The sequence below is a fragment of the Puma concolor genome, chromosome C1, assembly GCF_028749965.1.
Source record: "Puma concolor isolate L17-30 chromosome C1, mPumCon1.1.hap2, whole genome shotgun sequence".
Classification (NCBI taxonomy): Eukaryota; Metazoa; Chordata; class Mammalia; order Carnivora; family Felidae; genus Puma; species Puma concolor.
Window position 1 is genome coordinate 150,632,506 of NC_141674.1, and position 15,795 is coordinate 150,648,300.

At 41.7% G+C, this 15,795-nt stretch overlaps 1 protein-coding gene across 3 annotated transcripts in view; it reads right to left on the reverse strand.

The window, feature by feature from the left end:
- The window catches only part of PLA2R1 (phospholipase A2 receptor 1), a 125,493-nt gene that overhangs the window by 107,033 nt on the left and 2,665 nt on the right, over nucleotides 1–15,795 (reverse strand). For all 3 annotated transcript variants that reach the window (XM_086718712.1, XM_025912266.2, XM_086718713.1), the window contains exon 2: nucleotides 199–582. In XM_086718712.1, coding sequence (XP_086574838.1) covers nucleotides 199–582 — 384 coding nt within the window. The remainder of the gene's footprint in view (nucleotides 1–198; nucleotides 583–15,795) is intronic.

Here is a 15,795-nt window from a genome sequence, read left to right on the forward strand (position 1 = left end):
TGCTTCATTAGCTGAATTTAGCAAGTTCATTCTAAGATTCCAATAATCCTTTTATGATAAGCAAGTAGCAACTAAAATGTATTTAGCAGAAGTCCCTTGAGGCTCTGGGTGCTGTCATATAATTTACAAATCTTTACTTAGGGATAATCTTTCTAAGTATGTGATTTCATAAGTACTTTCATTTAAATTATTTTTTACCTTTGTGCAGATATTCACAAATGCTTCCACCACCTGACATGTAGGAAATCCACTTATGAAGATATTTCCATGAGGCCACAAGCACGTTGTTGTGATTCACCTGGACCGTGTACTGGAGAGGGCCGGTGATCATGTTCCTGTTACAGCGCCATCTCAAGGAAACGTGAGTGGAATCACACTCATATATGCTTAGTAGCTGCTCTGGATTCGATAAATTCAGACCCAGGCAACCACTGCCTCCTATGTTAAAAAGGCGGTGGTTTGAAACCCACTTCCACAGCATGTGCTTGTTTGCTGGTTTGCAGTTCTCCAGGGTCAGGGCAGATTTGCCTGCTTGAATGCATTTCTTGAGGCTCTCACTCTGGATAACGAATATTCCTTTATCTGAAACAACAAAATAGGAAACGTGGCATGGAACTTTCATTTATCATTAACTAGTGTCATGAGGATCCTGGTGTGCATGTCTAAGATGTTGTATGTGACAATTTACAGCCATTTTGAACAGATCTGAGGTGATGGATGGGTCCACCAGAAAGGCTTTATTTGCACAAAACAGAAGCATTTCTTAGGAAATATAAATGGACTTGTTGGAACTAATGAGAAAGTGATCTAAGACCTCCATGGCCAGTAGCAAAGGCTGCCTATCAATCCACAGGGGAGAGGTACTATGGTGAAGGAACTCACCACAACTGGCGAGAGAGCAAGGATTGGTAATAATACTCAGGGCTAAATGGGAAGGACATTGCATGCCCAGAGGTATGGTGATCTTTTGGTTTTCTTTAGACAAGCACCTGAATGTTAGAAACATGGCAGCCAAATCAAGGGCCACTGAAATGAAAACTTCTACCATCAAATTCCTACAGAAAACCGAAAGGATAGAAGCAAAGTGTTGCTTTATGTCTTGATACAAGGTGTAAAGCTGGTGGGGAAGAAAAGCTTCTCCAATTTGCTCTCTGTGCTGAGTCCAGGTGGAGTAAAGAAGTGGGGACATTTGCTGTGGGGATGGCCTATTCACTAGAGAAGCCTTGTTAAGTGGTACCAGCAGCAAGTGGATGCCCAAGACCCCCGCTCGGGCCCCCCCCATCATGTGTATTTTCACATGGGAGGTACTGGAGCACCATGGCAGTGGCAAAACCACACAGGCCACAGGGAGATATGGAGAGAGTAGGCTTTTGTGATGCACCTCTGAACCTCCAACGCCCTGAAGATATTTGGGTGAATTTCCTGTGGAAAAACTGGAAGGGCCCAGCCAGGGAATGGGTATTAGGTACCTGCCTGCCATCTGACTACACCTCATCACTGGCCTGGAAGATACCGGTTATACAATTATGAACTTGTTCTCTCATAGGTTTTCTGAAGGTAGAAATCACGTCTACTTTCTTCAGTCTAAGCACAGAGTGTACTGAACATGTTTTAGAAGTTGAGTAAATGCCTGACGTTGATTAGATGTGCTAGCAGCTGTACAGGTCTGCCTGTGTAGGCAGGCAGGCCTAGGCTTCCTGAATTACCCAGCTCAGAATGTCTGGTCAGGCCCAAGAGTTCTTTTATTCTCTCTTCTTGTAGTTTACCTCCTGTCCATTCTTTAAAAACCTGAAGGGACATTATCAATTTCCCTTTAAAATGACTGATTCAGGGCAAGTCGTGTCCTATGGCAGGGGTATAGAAGTGACAGGCAGAGGCCTTCTAGGGATTTGGAACAGCATGGAACGGGCTTCCTTGTGCATGGGGACAAGGGGAAAGTTCTTTTGTTTTTTCCTAAGTTACTTAGGCTGAGAATTGATTTACAGTAACCAAAATCACTTAAGACATTGTTAAAAAAAAGATTGTCAATGTATTAATGAAAGCTATACCTCATTTAATAATTGATAACCTTACTTATAAGCATATATTTGAGGAGTTGAATTAGTTGTCAGAAAATTGCTTTGATCATCATATATCAGAGCAAAAGAGAAGGGAGTGTGTGTTTGGGTGGGGGAAGAGAATGAATGGTTTTAGGGAGATTTCATTTAGATCAGGAAATTTGTTTTCCTAATGAAGACCATGTCTGTATGGTTATTAGTAATAGTCATTCAAGATCAAATCTGCCCCTTGCCAATGTGATGTAGACTCTGATAATTAACCTTCTCTCCAACTCTTCTTTTCACCTTTTCACGCCTGGGTAGAACGTTAACCTTAATTTCTGTTGTAATCTCCTAATTACTTTCTAGCTAGCTCGGAGTTTCATTAATTTTTTACTAAAGGAAAATCATTTTACTATAACTGTTCTGTAGTTTAGCTTCTATCTCATTTACTTGTTCAAATGTATCCACCTACTTACTGGCTAGACCTCAGCTCTCTGGGCCTCAGTTTATACACCTAAGATGGATAGACAGCCTACCTGGCGAGTGGTTGAGGGCTCTTGAATCAGGCAGATCAGTCTGGAACTTTGGGCAAGTTTTTTAATCTCAGTAAGCCTCACCTTTCCTTTTTGAACTGGGAGCATGTGTGATACTGATCTCATAGGGATGTTAAGGGCATTCCATTAAGTAACCCATGCAAAGCACATCACACACCACTTTGGCATGGGAAGACTTCAGCAAGTTGTTAGTATTATTATTGTTACTATTATCCCTCTGGCTTCCTGATTCTTGGTCTGCAAATGCAACTGCAGATCTGGTTGAACACTGAAGAGTGCTAATATGAGCATCCCCCAAAGACTTCTATCATTAGCAGAAAAATGCATTTTACTCTAGCTTCTGTAGCACACAGTGTGTGTAGACTTTTTAGTGTTAAATGATCCTGAGATCACCTTTTATGGAGGAAAAATACTCTTCAAAATCAAGATAACAAAATATTTTTCTTGTTTGTTCAAATATACGTGCAATCATGAATTAAGAGTCTCCATCTGTTCATCTTCCAAACTAGTATCTACCTGTAAAGTCTATACTGCAGTTCTCTTATAAGAAAGAGAAAAACACATAATGTTGACAAGCAGTGTATGGATAGGCAAATGGATGGTCTTTAAGTCAACATGGACATTATATATTACTAACATTTTGGATGAATAAATATTTTTAAATGTTCAAATTATTAAGTGTTAAGAGAAAAGGAGTGGTGTAATCAGAACTTCTGTAGTTACACTAGTGATCATAAAAATACCTTCCTGAAGCAGAAGATATTAGACACACCTAAGCCCATGCTGTTCACTTTTGGAGTGTTACTATGTTTTCATGCCCAGCTGCCTTTAGAATGTAGCTTTGGAAAAGTTCCTCAGAATGTATCATAAACAAGTAGCTCTGGCTTACCAATAACAATAAATATGCCATCTCCAAAAGAATACTATGCCACACTAAGCTAAAAAATGACCCAATCCCATTTTCCCATTAAACTATAATAGAATCTGGTCCTGGCACCATTAATCTCCATAAATTCACTGAAGAGAAAACAATTGCCTTCAAATAAACTCTGAGGAGACCCAATACGGGTATCAATATTCTGATCATTATTATATGCATATATAGGCTGTCTGTAACAAACACATAATGTGAAAAAAAGCCACCAATCCTTAGCGTCTATAGTCAGGTTTTAAAAAGTATGAAAATCAAATGTGGGAGGAATCAAGATTGATTATATATGTCAAGGACATCAGTTCTGCTTGAACACTGATTAAGTGATTAATGAAGTACTGCCAGAATTACTAAATCTCTTTGCAGTAAAATGTTATTATACTTCCCTTCATAATTATAAGTTTAAGAGGGGAAAAAGGATTGATTTACTAGAAGTAACTTACAAGCTAATATTCATTCTTTTTTATTCCATGGAATAAAATCCATGGAAGACAGTTCTACTTTCTACTTCTGGGTTCCTCTGAGGAGATCATTTTAGACCCACCCTTTGCCCCACAGGATAACATGTACTTTTCGAAGGAATGGGAGGAGAATGCTTCCTTGATCAAGTGTGGAATTTAAGTTTAAGGTAATCCTTTTTTGACTGCATATAGAAAATTACTTCATTCCACAAGCATTCATTGGGTGCTAGCCATGTAGTAGGCATTGTGTAGGGCACTAGAGATAGAGGGAGAAATTATTTGCCTAAGTATCTGTCCCTTAAAAGTATACCTATTTCTTCTGAAATCATGAGAATACTCCTAGTTAATGAAAAGAAGGAGGTTCCATCAGTGCCAAAGAAAACATTGTAACCACATTTAAGATAGCCCTGGGGCACCTAGATGGCTCAGTCAATTGAGCATCTGACTCTTGATTTCAGTTCAGGTCATGATCCCAGGGTCGTGGGATAGAGCTCTGTGTTGGGCTCCCCGCTGAGTGTGGAGCCTGCTAAAGATTCCCTCTGTCTCTCCCTCTGCCCCTCTCTCCCATTCGTGCTCTCTCTCTCAAATTAAAAAAAAAAAAAAAAAGCCCTTTAAAGCAAGTGGTGAAAAATAAGAACAAGAAAATAGCCCAGAATTCAGAATACTTGACTGGATCCTCAACTATTGTCATGTGTAAGGTGGGCATGACTCCTCAGTGTCATCAGATCATTCGGAGTGGGGAGAGTGTGTGTGTTTGCACACACTTGCCCCTTTTCCAGGGAGTAGACTGAGAACAACACCGGAAGGAATGAGGCCTTTTGGAGGAGACTAAATTTTCTTATTTTATTTTATTTTATTTTATTTTATTTTATTTTATTTTATTTTATTTTATTTTAATTTTTGAGAGAGACAGAGCATGAGTGAGGGAGGGGCAGAGAGAGACACACACACACAGAATCTGAAGCAGGCTCCAGGCTCTGAGCTGTCAGCAGAGCCCCATATGGGGCTCAAACCCACGAATGTGAGATCATGACCTGAGCTGAATTCGGACACTCAACCGACTGAGCCACTCAGCTCCCCCTGGAGGAGACTGACTTTATCCATAAACCCAGAATCATGAACTTTAAGGCTGGCTGGGACTGCAAGGGTTATTTAATCAAATCATTCTTTTACATTTTTTTCCAAATGTATTTTGTCTTAGAGGTTTAATATCCATATGCAGAGTGAGGACCATATAGGTCTAGGTCTAGCTTTATTTACATACATTAATTTATAACCTATAAAGTAGAAAATAAACTGCTGCAGATTGTTGCCAAACAATTTGAGGTAGAAGACTTAAAGTTTCAAACAAACATTTTTTTCAGTCCCTAGTATGGTATGTGTTAGGAAGCCTGCAGAAAAAAGGGTATAAATGTCATAGTGTTTGCCCTCAAGGAGTTGCTGTAATCCCTGGGAGTACATCATGAAATATATGGAAAGAACTATAACAATGTCAAGATATATTTTGACATCAGAGGTATAGAGAAGCACAATGACATGGAAGCCAGAGCTAGAAGGGATAGGTTTGGCCTATCAGAGAAATCTCTTTCAATCTCTCTCTCTCTCTCTCTCTCTCTCTCTCTCCCCCTCTCTCTCAATTTCTCTCTCTCTCTCTGTCTCTCTCTCTCTCACACACACACACACACACACACACGCATTTTCATTCACCAGTCATTTATTAGGGACGTAACATTTGTCACACACGGAGGTACCTTGGTGAACTGGCCAGACATGGTAACCTGTTCTCACTGCAGAGACAGAAAGTTCCAAATAGTGGAGGAGGTCTATAGATGCACAGCTGGTTAAGTGGGACAAAGGGGCACAGAGCGAATGTCACCAAAGTTCAGAAGTGACAAAAATAATCAGCTCTAGGGTGATGAGAGCCTACCTATGTAAAAGACTTTGGTGGTTATAGAATATAAAGTTGGAAAGAGGTGGTTTGGGGTCATTTTATGAAGAACTTGAATTTTATTCAAAAATTTGTCTTTTATTCTTCAGATGAGAGGGAGCATTGGGAATAATAGAAAGCATGACTGAGGCTGTGGCGTAGATGAATTAGCATGGTGAATCATTCAGCAAAAACACTTATTGAGCATTTACTGTGTACCCAGCCTTGTTTCAGGTGCTAAGAATATAGGTGTGAGGCAAATGTCCAAATTCCTGGCCTGGAGGAATTCTCCTGTAGGAGGGATGAGACAGTCCATGAATGGAACCAGTGCACAATCTGGGGACTTTTGCTATGATCCAGCAAGGGGACCGAGGCGTCAATTCAGCTGGTTGTGGCGAGAAAGGAAAGGAGGGAGCAGTGAGACTCCAGTCACTATAAAACTCATTCAAGGAGGGAAGAAATGACAAGATTTGGCAATCGATGGAATGGGAGGATTCTGGAAAAGGTAGTTGCAATGACTTGTTTTCTAGCTCAGGTGTTCAGGTGGCTGGCAGAGGCCTGCCAATTTCTATGACACTATGAGGTTGGAGTCTACAGCCTGGGGCTACTATTATAATCTGATCTGTCTGTTTGAACGGTGCTGATTGAGGGTACCTGTAGGACATTTCTCTTGAGGCCCCCCACCTCATTTTCAGCACCCCTTCCCGTGACCTCCACCTGCCTTGTGGGTGCCCCTTTGGCTTTAGGCAGCTCTTAGAAATGGCTGAAGGTTTGAAGTAGTACGTGAATAAGATAAGGTTTGAAGTGTTAAGACTTCATGAGGTTTCTGTACTTTTCACACAAAAACACTTGAAACAAACAATAAAACAACAATTCCTAAAATGAAGCTCTTTTTCTGGTGGATTTTAGGCAAGCAAAGGGCTTTCTGGTATTCAATAAAGCCCACCATGATAGCGGTCACCTAATCCAACCTTCTACACATAGAAAGTTGGTTTCAATGCTCCTCCATGTCAAGGGAACTGGAAGGAAAAGTTCACATACATGGTTCACATCAAGTGCAATGCTGACAACTAGCTATTGGGAAGCCACAGCTTGCCAAATGCAATCCAGTTTCAATCTCCCACCCCATTTCCCTGGGTTTAAAGCTCTTTTGCTGTATCCACCCACACAGCTGGTGCCGGGCTCATGCACTCCCTGCCCTGTATCATCTCTTGAATCTGTTTAGTCCCTTTCTGTTCTGACAGTACAGCAGCCCCCCTCCTCCCTTATCTTCCGTTTTGCTTTCCGCAGTTTCAATTTACCCAAGCTCAACCGTGCCCAGGCAACAGACGATCCTCCTTCTGAGGTATCAACAGAATGTCACAGGTAGCCTAACACTGTGTTGTAATACCCACGACATTCACCTCATTTCATCTCATCACACAGGTTATTTTATCATCTCACATCGTCACAAGAAGGGTAAGTACAGTACAATGAGGTATTTTGAGAGAGAAACCACATTTACATAACTTTTATTATAGTTTATTATAATTGTTTTATTTTATTATTATTGTGGTTAATCTCTTACTGTGCCTGATTTATAAATTAAATTTTATCATAAATATATATAGGGAAAACCATAATATATATAGGGTTTGGTACTATCTGCAGTTTCAGGCATCCATTGGGGGTCTCGGAATGTATCCCCCGTGAATAAGAGGGGGCCTATTCTATTTCAGTTTAGACATGGAAGGGGTCCAGAAGGTAGTGGGGAGGGCATTTCTCCCCTGTAACCAATCTGAAGGTAAGCATCTTCTCTCTTGAGATGTATTGACCTTTTCCAGCTACACAAATATGGGTTTGTCCTGTCCAGTGAACAATGGATTCAGATCTGATTATGTTCCTTACTTAGATTACTCTGTAGCACGAAAGGATGTGGTAAGCAGCTGAATCCAGTCCTGTTCATGGCTGAATGGTGCAGAAAATCTGGATTCTTAATATGACTTTGCAAACCAATAAGCAAGGAATTTCTGATGCTTGCAGCATGTGCACTGTACTTGAAAAAGAGTCCCAGAGAACAAAGTTAAAGGTGTGTCTGCCCTTCCTGGCTCTCTCTGCATGCACATTGCATTTTATCCCAAATCATCTGAGATTTGGTGTTTGTCTCTTAATCTGACAGCACCTAACAAAGCCTGTAGCTACCTCTCAATTGCCTTCTATTAATCAACTAAAAGGTAAAATGTATTTTAAAATATCGCCTTATCCTGTTTCAGAACTTCTGTCTCTTTCTCTGCCCTAGCACTGTCCTTGATTTTCAGCGTTCTTTATTTCTCCTGCAGCTTCTGAACCTGGATAATCACCACCTCCACAGGCCCATGGGATCCCACTTCCTAAATCTTTTTACTTGTCCTCTCCCCCTTTCTCTCTAATCTTCCCAAATCACCACTTCCCATTCCATGGGGCACATAATACTCTTTCTCACATGCGGGAAACATGAAACTCTGCTAATCAGCTCCGCTGGCTTGGCTCCAGTTTTGTGGGGATTCAAATTGCCTGTTACCAACCCCCGTGTGAAGTGGATTAACCCTTTTAGATTGTCTTTGCCACTCCCTGCTTCCCCTGGTTCCCTCCTGCCCCTTCCTCTAACTGTAGCTGACCCTTACAGAAAAATCTCATCTCTTCTGAAGTTCTTCGCTGTATCTCTCCGTATGTTACCAATGAGTTTTTCAACTGAATTGAAAACATCTTTTTTTCTTTTTAGCTTTTAGTCTGTTCCTCCATCATTTTGTCTTTAACTCAAAAGTACCTAACAGACGTTGCTGGTATAAAAATCCTTATTCACAGCAGCTCTGTTATCATCTTATATACTGTGTTGAAAATATACCACCTCAGTAACTGGGGAGCCTCACTACAAACAGCAAGTTAAGGCAAGACACAGTAAGAACATAGTTAAACTTTCCTCAAAAAATCCTGCATGTTGGGGCACCTGGGTGGCTCAGTCGGTTAAGCATCCGACTTTGGCTCAGGTCATGATCTCCCGGTTTGTGAGTTTGAGCCCCACGTCGGACTCTGTGCTGACATCTCAGAGCCTGGAACCTGCTTCAGATTCTGTGTCTCCCCCTCTCTCTGACCCTCCCCATGCTCATGCTCTGTTTCTCTTGGTCTCTCAATAATAAACACATGTTAAAAAAAAAAAAAAAAAAAGGCCTGCATGTTGAAGCCCTGGGGATATGATTCAAAGACTAGGTCATCAGAACAAACAGAAACAGAAAACAACTCCACCAACAATCAAAACAACCCTGGAAATGATGTGGCATTACTGAATCAGAAGCATTTCCATCTTAGGTGCTTTAAGAATATACCCATTTAGGGGAAAAAAATACATTTACTTAACTGGGAGACAGAAATTAACACAAAAACAAAAGCAACTTTTAATGGTAGATATATTGTTAGTCCCTGTACTCGTTTGCTAGGGCTGTGATAACAAAGTACCACAAACTGAGTGACTTAATAGAAATTTATTGGCTCATAGATTTGGAGGGTAGAAGTAAAAAATCAAAGTGTCAGCAGGAATGGCTCCCTCTGAGTCTGTGAGAGAAGGATCTGGTCCAAGCTCCCTCCGTCTTATAGATGGGTGTCTTCTCCCTGTGCCTCTTCATATCATCTACTCTCTGGGCATATTTCTGTGTCCCAATTTCCCCTTCTTATGAGGTTACCAGTCATATTAAATTAGGGTCTACTCGAATCACCTCATTTTAACTTAATTACCTCCATAAAGGCCCTGTCTGCAAATAATGTCTCATTCTGAGGTAATGGGGGTTAGGACTTCAACATACAAATTTTCAAAATATACAATTAAAGCCATAGTAGTCCCCATGCTTCTGATTCAGGCTGACTACCTACTTTGCAGGGCCAAGAGTAAAATAACAATGTGGGGCCTTGCCTGGGGCAAGGAAGTCAAGTCAATCTCCACTTCCCATGAGTTCAGGAGGGATTGCAACATCTGTGCCAGAAAGTGCTGGAATCACACTCAGTCCTTGGACTGGGAATAGATGACAGGCTCCCCACTCAGTCCTCGCCGGGTGCTGTCAGCCCAGTGGGGACAGCTGCTGCCTTGCCCTTCCCTGAGATGATACTGGCTGTTCACTACCAATCCCTGGGCCTCCTGTCACCCAAACACAATCTGGTTGGCACAGTGGGTGGAGGGTAGGAGTGTGCAGGCAGCTTAGAGCCCATCCAGGGGATCTAGGGAGGTGACACAGGTGGAACTGAGCCTAAGCTGAGGCTTCTAGCTTCTGGCTCATGGTCTACTGTCCCATGAGACTTCAGGCCCAAAGCACAAATTCAAAGGTTAAAATTATTAAGAATTCCAAGACCCAAAGCCACAGAACATTGAACTCCAAGTATGTTGCCCTGCTGAACATGGGGCTGTGTCTTCACTGGCTACTTGCCTATGAAGCCCACCCTGTTCTTACTTGAACAACGCTGACACCATGGGGGAAAGACTTTGGCAAACTACAGAGCACTTCTTTTAGGGTAGAACTGCTTGAAGCTAAAGTGCCATCTGTACAATGGGTGTAATAATAGCACTGGCTTCATAGGATTTTGATAAGGATTACCGCAGTCACTATGATCACTTTCTAAATGCTAAGAAAAGCAAAGCAAATCTTGACGTTGAGCATGGATAGTGCCAAATAAGACAATGTTGTCAGTTAGATAACCACTTTGAATTTCCTCTTTATGTTTTCATAATTAAAAGGAAGTTCTCAAGAACAGAATGCCAAAAGCCAGAAATAGTAAAACATTTTTACTAGCATATTTCTTGTTTTGTGTGTGTGTGTGTGTGTTTAGTTTATTACCTGGGAGGCTGAATATGTTTTTAGGTAAATCATTTACTTTTTTTTTTCCTAATTAAGTTTTCATTTAAATTCCAGTTAGTTAACATACTGTGTAATATTACTTTCTGGTGTACAATTTAGTGATTCGATACTTATATTCAACACCCAGTGCTCATCACGACATGGGCCCTGCTGAATCCTCATCACCTACTTCACCCATACCCCCACCCGCCTCCTCTCTAGTAACCATCAGTTTGTACTCTATAATTAAGAATCTGTTTCTTGCCTCTCTCTCTCTTTCTCCCTGTGCTTATTTGTTTTGTTCCTTAAATTCTACATATGAATGAAATCATACAGTATTTGTCTTTCTCTGACTCACTTATTTCGCTTTGCATGCTAACATATTTCTTTGGAACTGTGGTAGCCTGGAAAGTATCATAAATTTAAAAATCACGTAGCCACACATGAAAGCAGAAACTTCTTGTTTGTTTTGTTTAGCTCTGTATCACAGACTGAATTTACAGAAATTTTAATAATATTCCTCCATTTTTCTTGAATAGCTTTATAAAATATTTTTCCCTAAATGACTTAATACAGTATTTATAAGGCATTCATTCTTTTGTTTCTTTTATGAACTGTATGTCCTTTCACTCTGAATAATTAAAGAAATATAATTTATGTTCCTAGCTTTGTATTGGAACATCTCCTAAAAGGCTTTCAAAGATAATTTCTTCTTCTTTTTTTTTAATGTTTATTTATTTATTTCTGAAAGAGAGAGAGAGAGAGCATACACAAGGGAGGGGCAGAAAGAGAGGGAGAGACTGACTCCCAAGCAGGCTCCACTCTGTCAGCATAGAGCCTGACTCAGGGTTCAAACTCACAAACTGTGAGATCATGACCTGAGCAAAAATCAAGAGTCAAGTCGGACACTTAAACTGACTGAGCCACCCAGGTGCCTCAAGGATAATTTCTAAAAGAAAATGGAGGCAAGCATCTATAAATGTCTCAACTATATTACTTTGATAGATCATATGAAGATTCATTGCATAGGGATGAGTTTAGAAGAGGCAAAACAAAGGAATCATTTCTTCAGAAAACTGGATATAAATAAGCAAATTGTTAGAGAAAAGAAGGGGAAATGAGGAGATATCTGAGCTCTCCACAACTCAACTGTTCTGGTCATTGGCTTGGAACTTGCATTGTGTGATATCAGTTACTGTGAAACCAAGAATGGGAAGAGGTTGTTAGAAGCTTACTGAGAAAAAGTAAAGCACCAGGAAAACTGGAAGTCTGTGCTGACTCTCAAAGACTAGTAAGGAAAACAGCCAGTCAGAGAAGCTAGAATGAGAAAAGTATGAAGTGGAAAACATTCTGAGAGAAGACAGTGGAGATGGGTAAACAGAGTCAGAGGGTTGGAGTGACTGATGGCTGGGAAGGACAGCTACACCAGTATCTGATCAGGCTTTTATGTAAATTCCAAATCTCCAGATTAGGAGAATGGCTCATTGCCCAGGGGTGTAGAAATTGCCTAGAACAATTTTTTTTTTTAGTCAGTAGCTTTTCTGTTTTATGAAAATATTCACTCTTACATGTAGAAGTACTGGTTTAGAAAAGGGGGAGTTGCAGAGAACAACAGGTATAGTTGGTAATAGTAAGGGTAATAGTAAGGGTATTAGTACCTACCTCACTATGGTGAAGGTTCAGTGTGTTAATGTATGTAAAATAGCACACAGTAGTCACTCTCCAAATGTAAGATACTATTAGGAGTTGTCAAGGGGCCATTGTTACCTTTGTATCAGAAATTAAAGCTATGGGGGAAATCTCAGGGTCACAGTGTCTCCCCACTGCTGTCTCTAGGTGGTGGCTCTTCTTTTTTTTTTTTTTTTTTTTTAAATTTTTTTTTTTCAACGTTTATTTATTTTTGGGACAGAGAGAGACAGAGCATGAACGGGGGAGGGGCAGAGAGAGAGGGAGACACAGAATCGGAAACAGGCTCCAGGCTCTGAGCCATCAGCCCAGAGCCCGACGCGGGGCTTGAACTCACGGACCACGAGATCGTGACCTGGCTGAAGTCAGACGCTTAACCGACTGCGCCACCCAGGCGCCCCAAGGTGGTGGCTCTTCTCATCATCCTCCTTCAGAAGCCTCTCTCACATGGCACTCCATCTTCCCTTCCTCAACACCAGGGTGCACCCCCTGAATCTCTTCCTTGCATTTGCTATGACTTTGATGCCAGTGGGCTCCCCGTTGTCCTCTCCACCTCAATGCTTTTAATTTCCATACAGATGCTCCAACACTCTGACCCAGTGTTTTCTCCACCACAGATCATGGCTCATTAATGGGTCATGATATCAGTGTAGTGTGTCATAACCCACATTACAAAATGAAATGGAATGGAACTGAGTAGATGAGTAGCAGCACGTTGTATTAGGTAATGGTATTTTTTTTTTTAATTAAACTTTTGTTTCAGACACATATGTCTGTACTGCCATGGATGCTGGGTTCCTCAACTTCCTCTGCTCCAAGAACCTTCTCTCACCTGTTCTCCACTTTAGCGACTGCTCCTACAACCACACCATGGACCTGGTCATACCAAGAATGGATCCATCTCCAAAACTTGTTATTCCCATTGTATAACCACTGCCCCTCCTATTCTTCCATTTCTCTCGTGTCTTTTGCTAAGCTTATGACTTTTATTTTTCTTCCTTTTTAGCCTGTATTTCTTGAATCCAAACTTTTTCATCCTCAGCATTCTTGCTGCCACTGACTTAGCTCAGGTCATTAATGTCTTCCTTCATGGGCAATCACTTTAACCTCTCAGATGGTCTCCCTGCTACCCTCCAGAATTACCCTCTTCAAGTCCCAAACTGACCATGTCATTCCTAAACGTAAAAGTGTGACCTGATTCCCTTTGTCCAGACTCATGAGGCTCTTCTCAGCAGAGAATTTGCTCAACCAACTCACCGAACCAGAATTTATTTTCTTTCAGCAGAGTGCCTCTAACCAAACTCTTCATTTCCTCATCTCTTGCATGCATCCAAATACAGATATGTCACAGCTTCTTGTCCTGCCACACCCCTATTCTGGGGATCTGCTCCATCCACAGCCCTTGAAGGGCAGATCCCTGTGTGCATCTCACACCACTATCACATCCTACTAGCCATGGGAAGGCCTCTAATTCAAGAGCAGAACACAGGGACTGGCCAGCATGCTATGATGAATGTGGCCAGATTCCTCTCCTAGAAAATTAGGCAACTCTTCCAAAAAAGCTGTGGGAGCTATACGTGAAAGGTCCTGCAGGTTGAAGCAGAAGAAAACAGTCCACAGAAAGAGAACCAAACAGGACAAGCAGCTCCTGAGAGAGAAACCGAGAAAGTAGTTGCTTCATTTCAGTGGTCAGTTCTCAGTTGCCAGAGGCCTGAGCCTCACACTTGCCTGAGTGACCTTCAGTGGGCCCTTTTTCCTCCATCCAAAAAAGCCCAAGAAAGAATTTTAGCTTACTGCCTTTGCACACATTCTGTACTTTTCTCCAGAATGCTCTATCTCCTTTTTCCCATGTGGCAACTACCTACTTATCCTTTAGGAAAATAAATGCCCTGTTGTGAGTCTGCAGCTCCTCAAGCCAGTCCTTTCGCTGTATCCCTTTAGAATTTTGCTCCTTCCTTATTATTTTAACATCTACTGCACTGTTTTATAATTGTTTGTGTTTCTGTATCTGTCTCTGGACTCTCAGCCTCTTGGGGACATATCCTACTCATATTTTTATCTCCCCAGTCTGGAGGTGAGTAGCAGATTCCATTGGTTCCCTACCCACACCGCCTATCCTGACATTGCTCCATGCAGGCCAAAGACCAGGAGATTAGTCCCCCAGGAAGGACCTTCCATTAGTAAGGAGTGGAGGATGGAGGAGAAATACCTCGGTTTCCTTCCCCTCACTGGGTCCACTGCATTCTCCACAGTCACTCAGAAGGACTGCTGTGAAATCGGGCCCCAGTTGCCTATAATGGTTTTCTTCCCTTCCCTGTCTCACTTCCTCACTCCTTCATCATGTCTTCTACAATCACCTCCCAAATAAACTACTTACATTGAGATAAATACATGCTTCAGGGATTGCTTCCAGGTGAACCCAAACCAGGAAGGGAGATAAAGCATACAGTGCTTGACAAATAGTGAATGAGCAGGTGAAGCCTTCAGCACCTTACCCCTCTTCCTGTTGGCACAGGATTTCAAGAGTTGACCCTACCCCTCTATCCCAGTTCCCATCCTTCTTCCAAATAGGCCCCATGGTCATGAACTTTGACCTCAGGCTCAACAGCACCCCCACTTCCCCTGGTCACCGGTCATTCAGAATAGCCTACCCTGACCGTCCTCAAGGACTAACACAGCTGTGGGGCCCCTCCAGTCCTTGGGAAGATAAGTGCTGCCAATGAAACTCTCCTATTATTAGGTTGGTTGGGGCCATTTCACATAATTTTCAGCTCTCGACATAGCTTTAAAATTCTTTTATTGCCCCCATTCATTTCCTTTAGCAACCTCTACAGAGACTATGTCCACCTTTCCCCAGAGTGCCTACTCCCTTCTTCATTCTCCCACCTGCCCTCCCAGTATTGGGGGTACTTGAGTGAATGAAGTTACCAAGTCACAGCACTTACTAGAAGAGCTCAGATTCTAGAACCACAGTGAAGCCCCTGTTACAGCCAACACAGACATGCCAAGTACAGTGCCATGTGCAGGGCAGTATATAATTGTTAAAGGACTATCAACCTGTCAAAGTAGTCTGGATTGGCCAGAGGATGATGGTGTTGTGGTGATATTGAAAGCAAAGGAAAACATTTGAGTGAGTACTATTATTACCTCCATTTTTATATATGAGGAAACTGAGGCACAGAGAGGTTAAGTAATTTGCCCAAGGTGACAATGGTACAGACAGGATTTGGACCCATACCATTTGGCATAGAGACCATGAACGTAACTATTATATGACACTATATCTACTGATTTTTGAACACAAAATTCTTGATAAATGATTGAAAAGTCAATACAATAGCCTCCCAAGGCTGAGATGC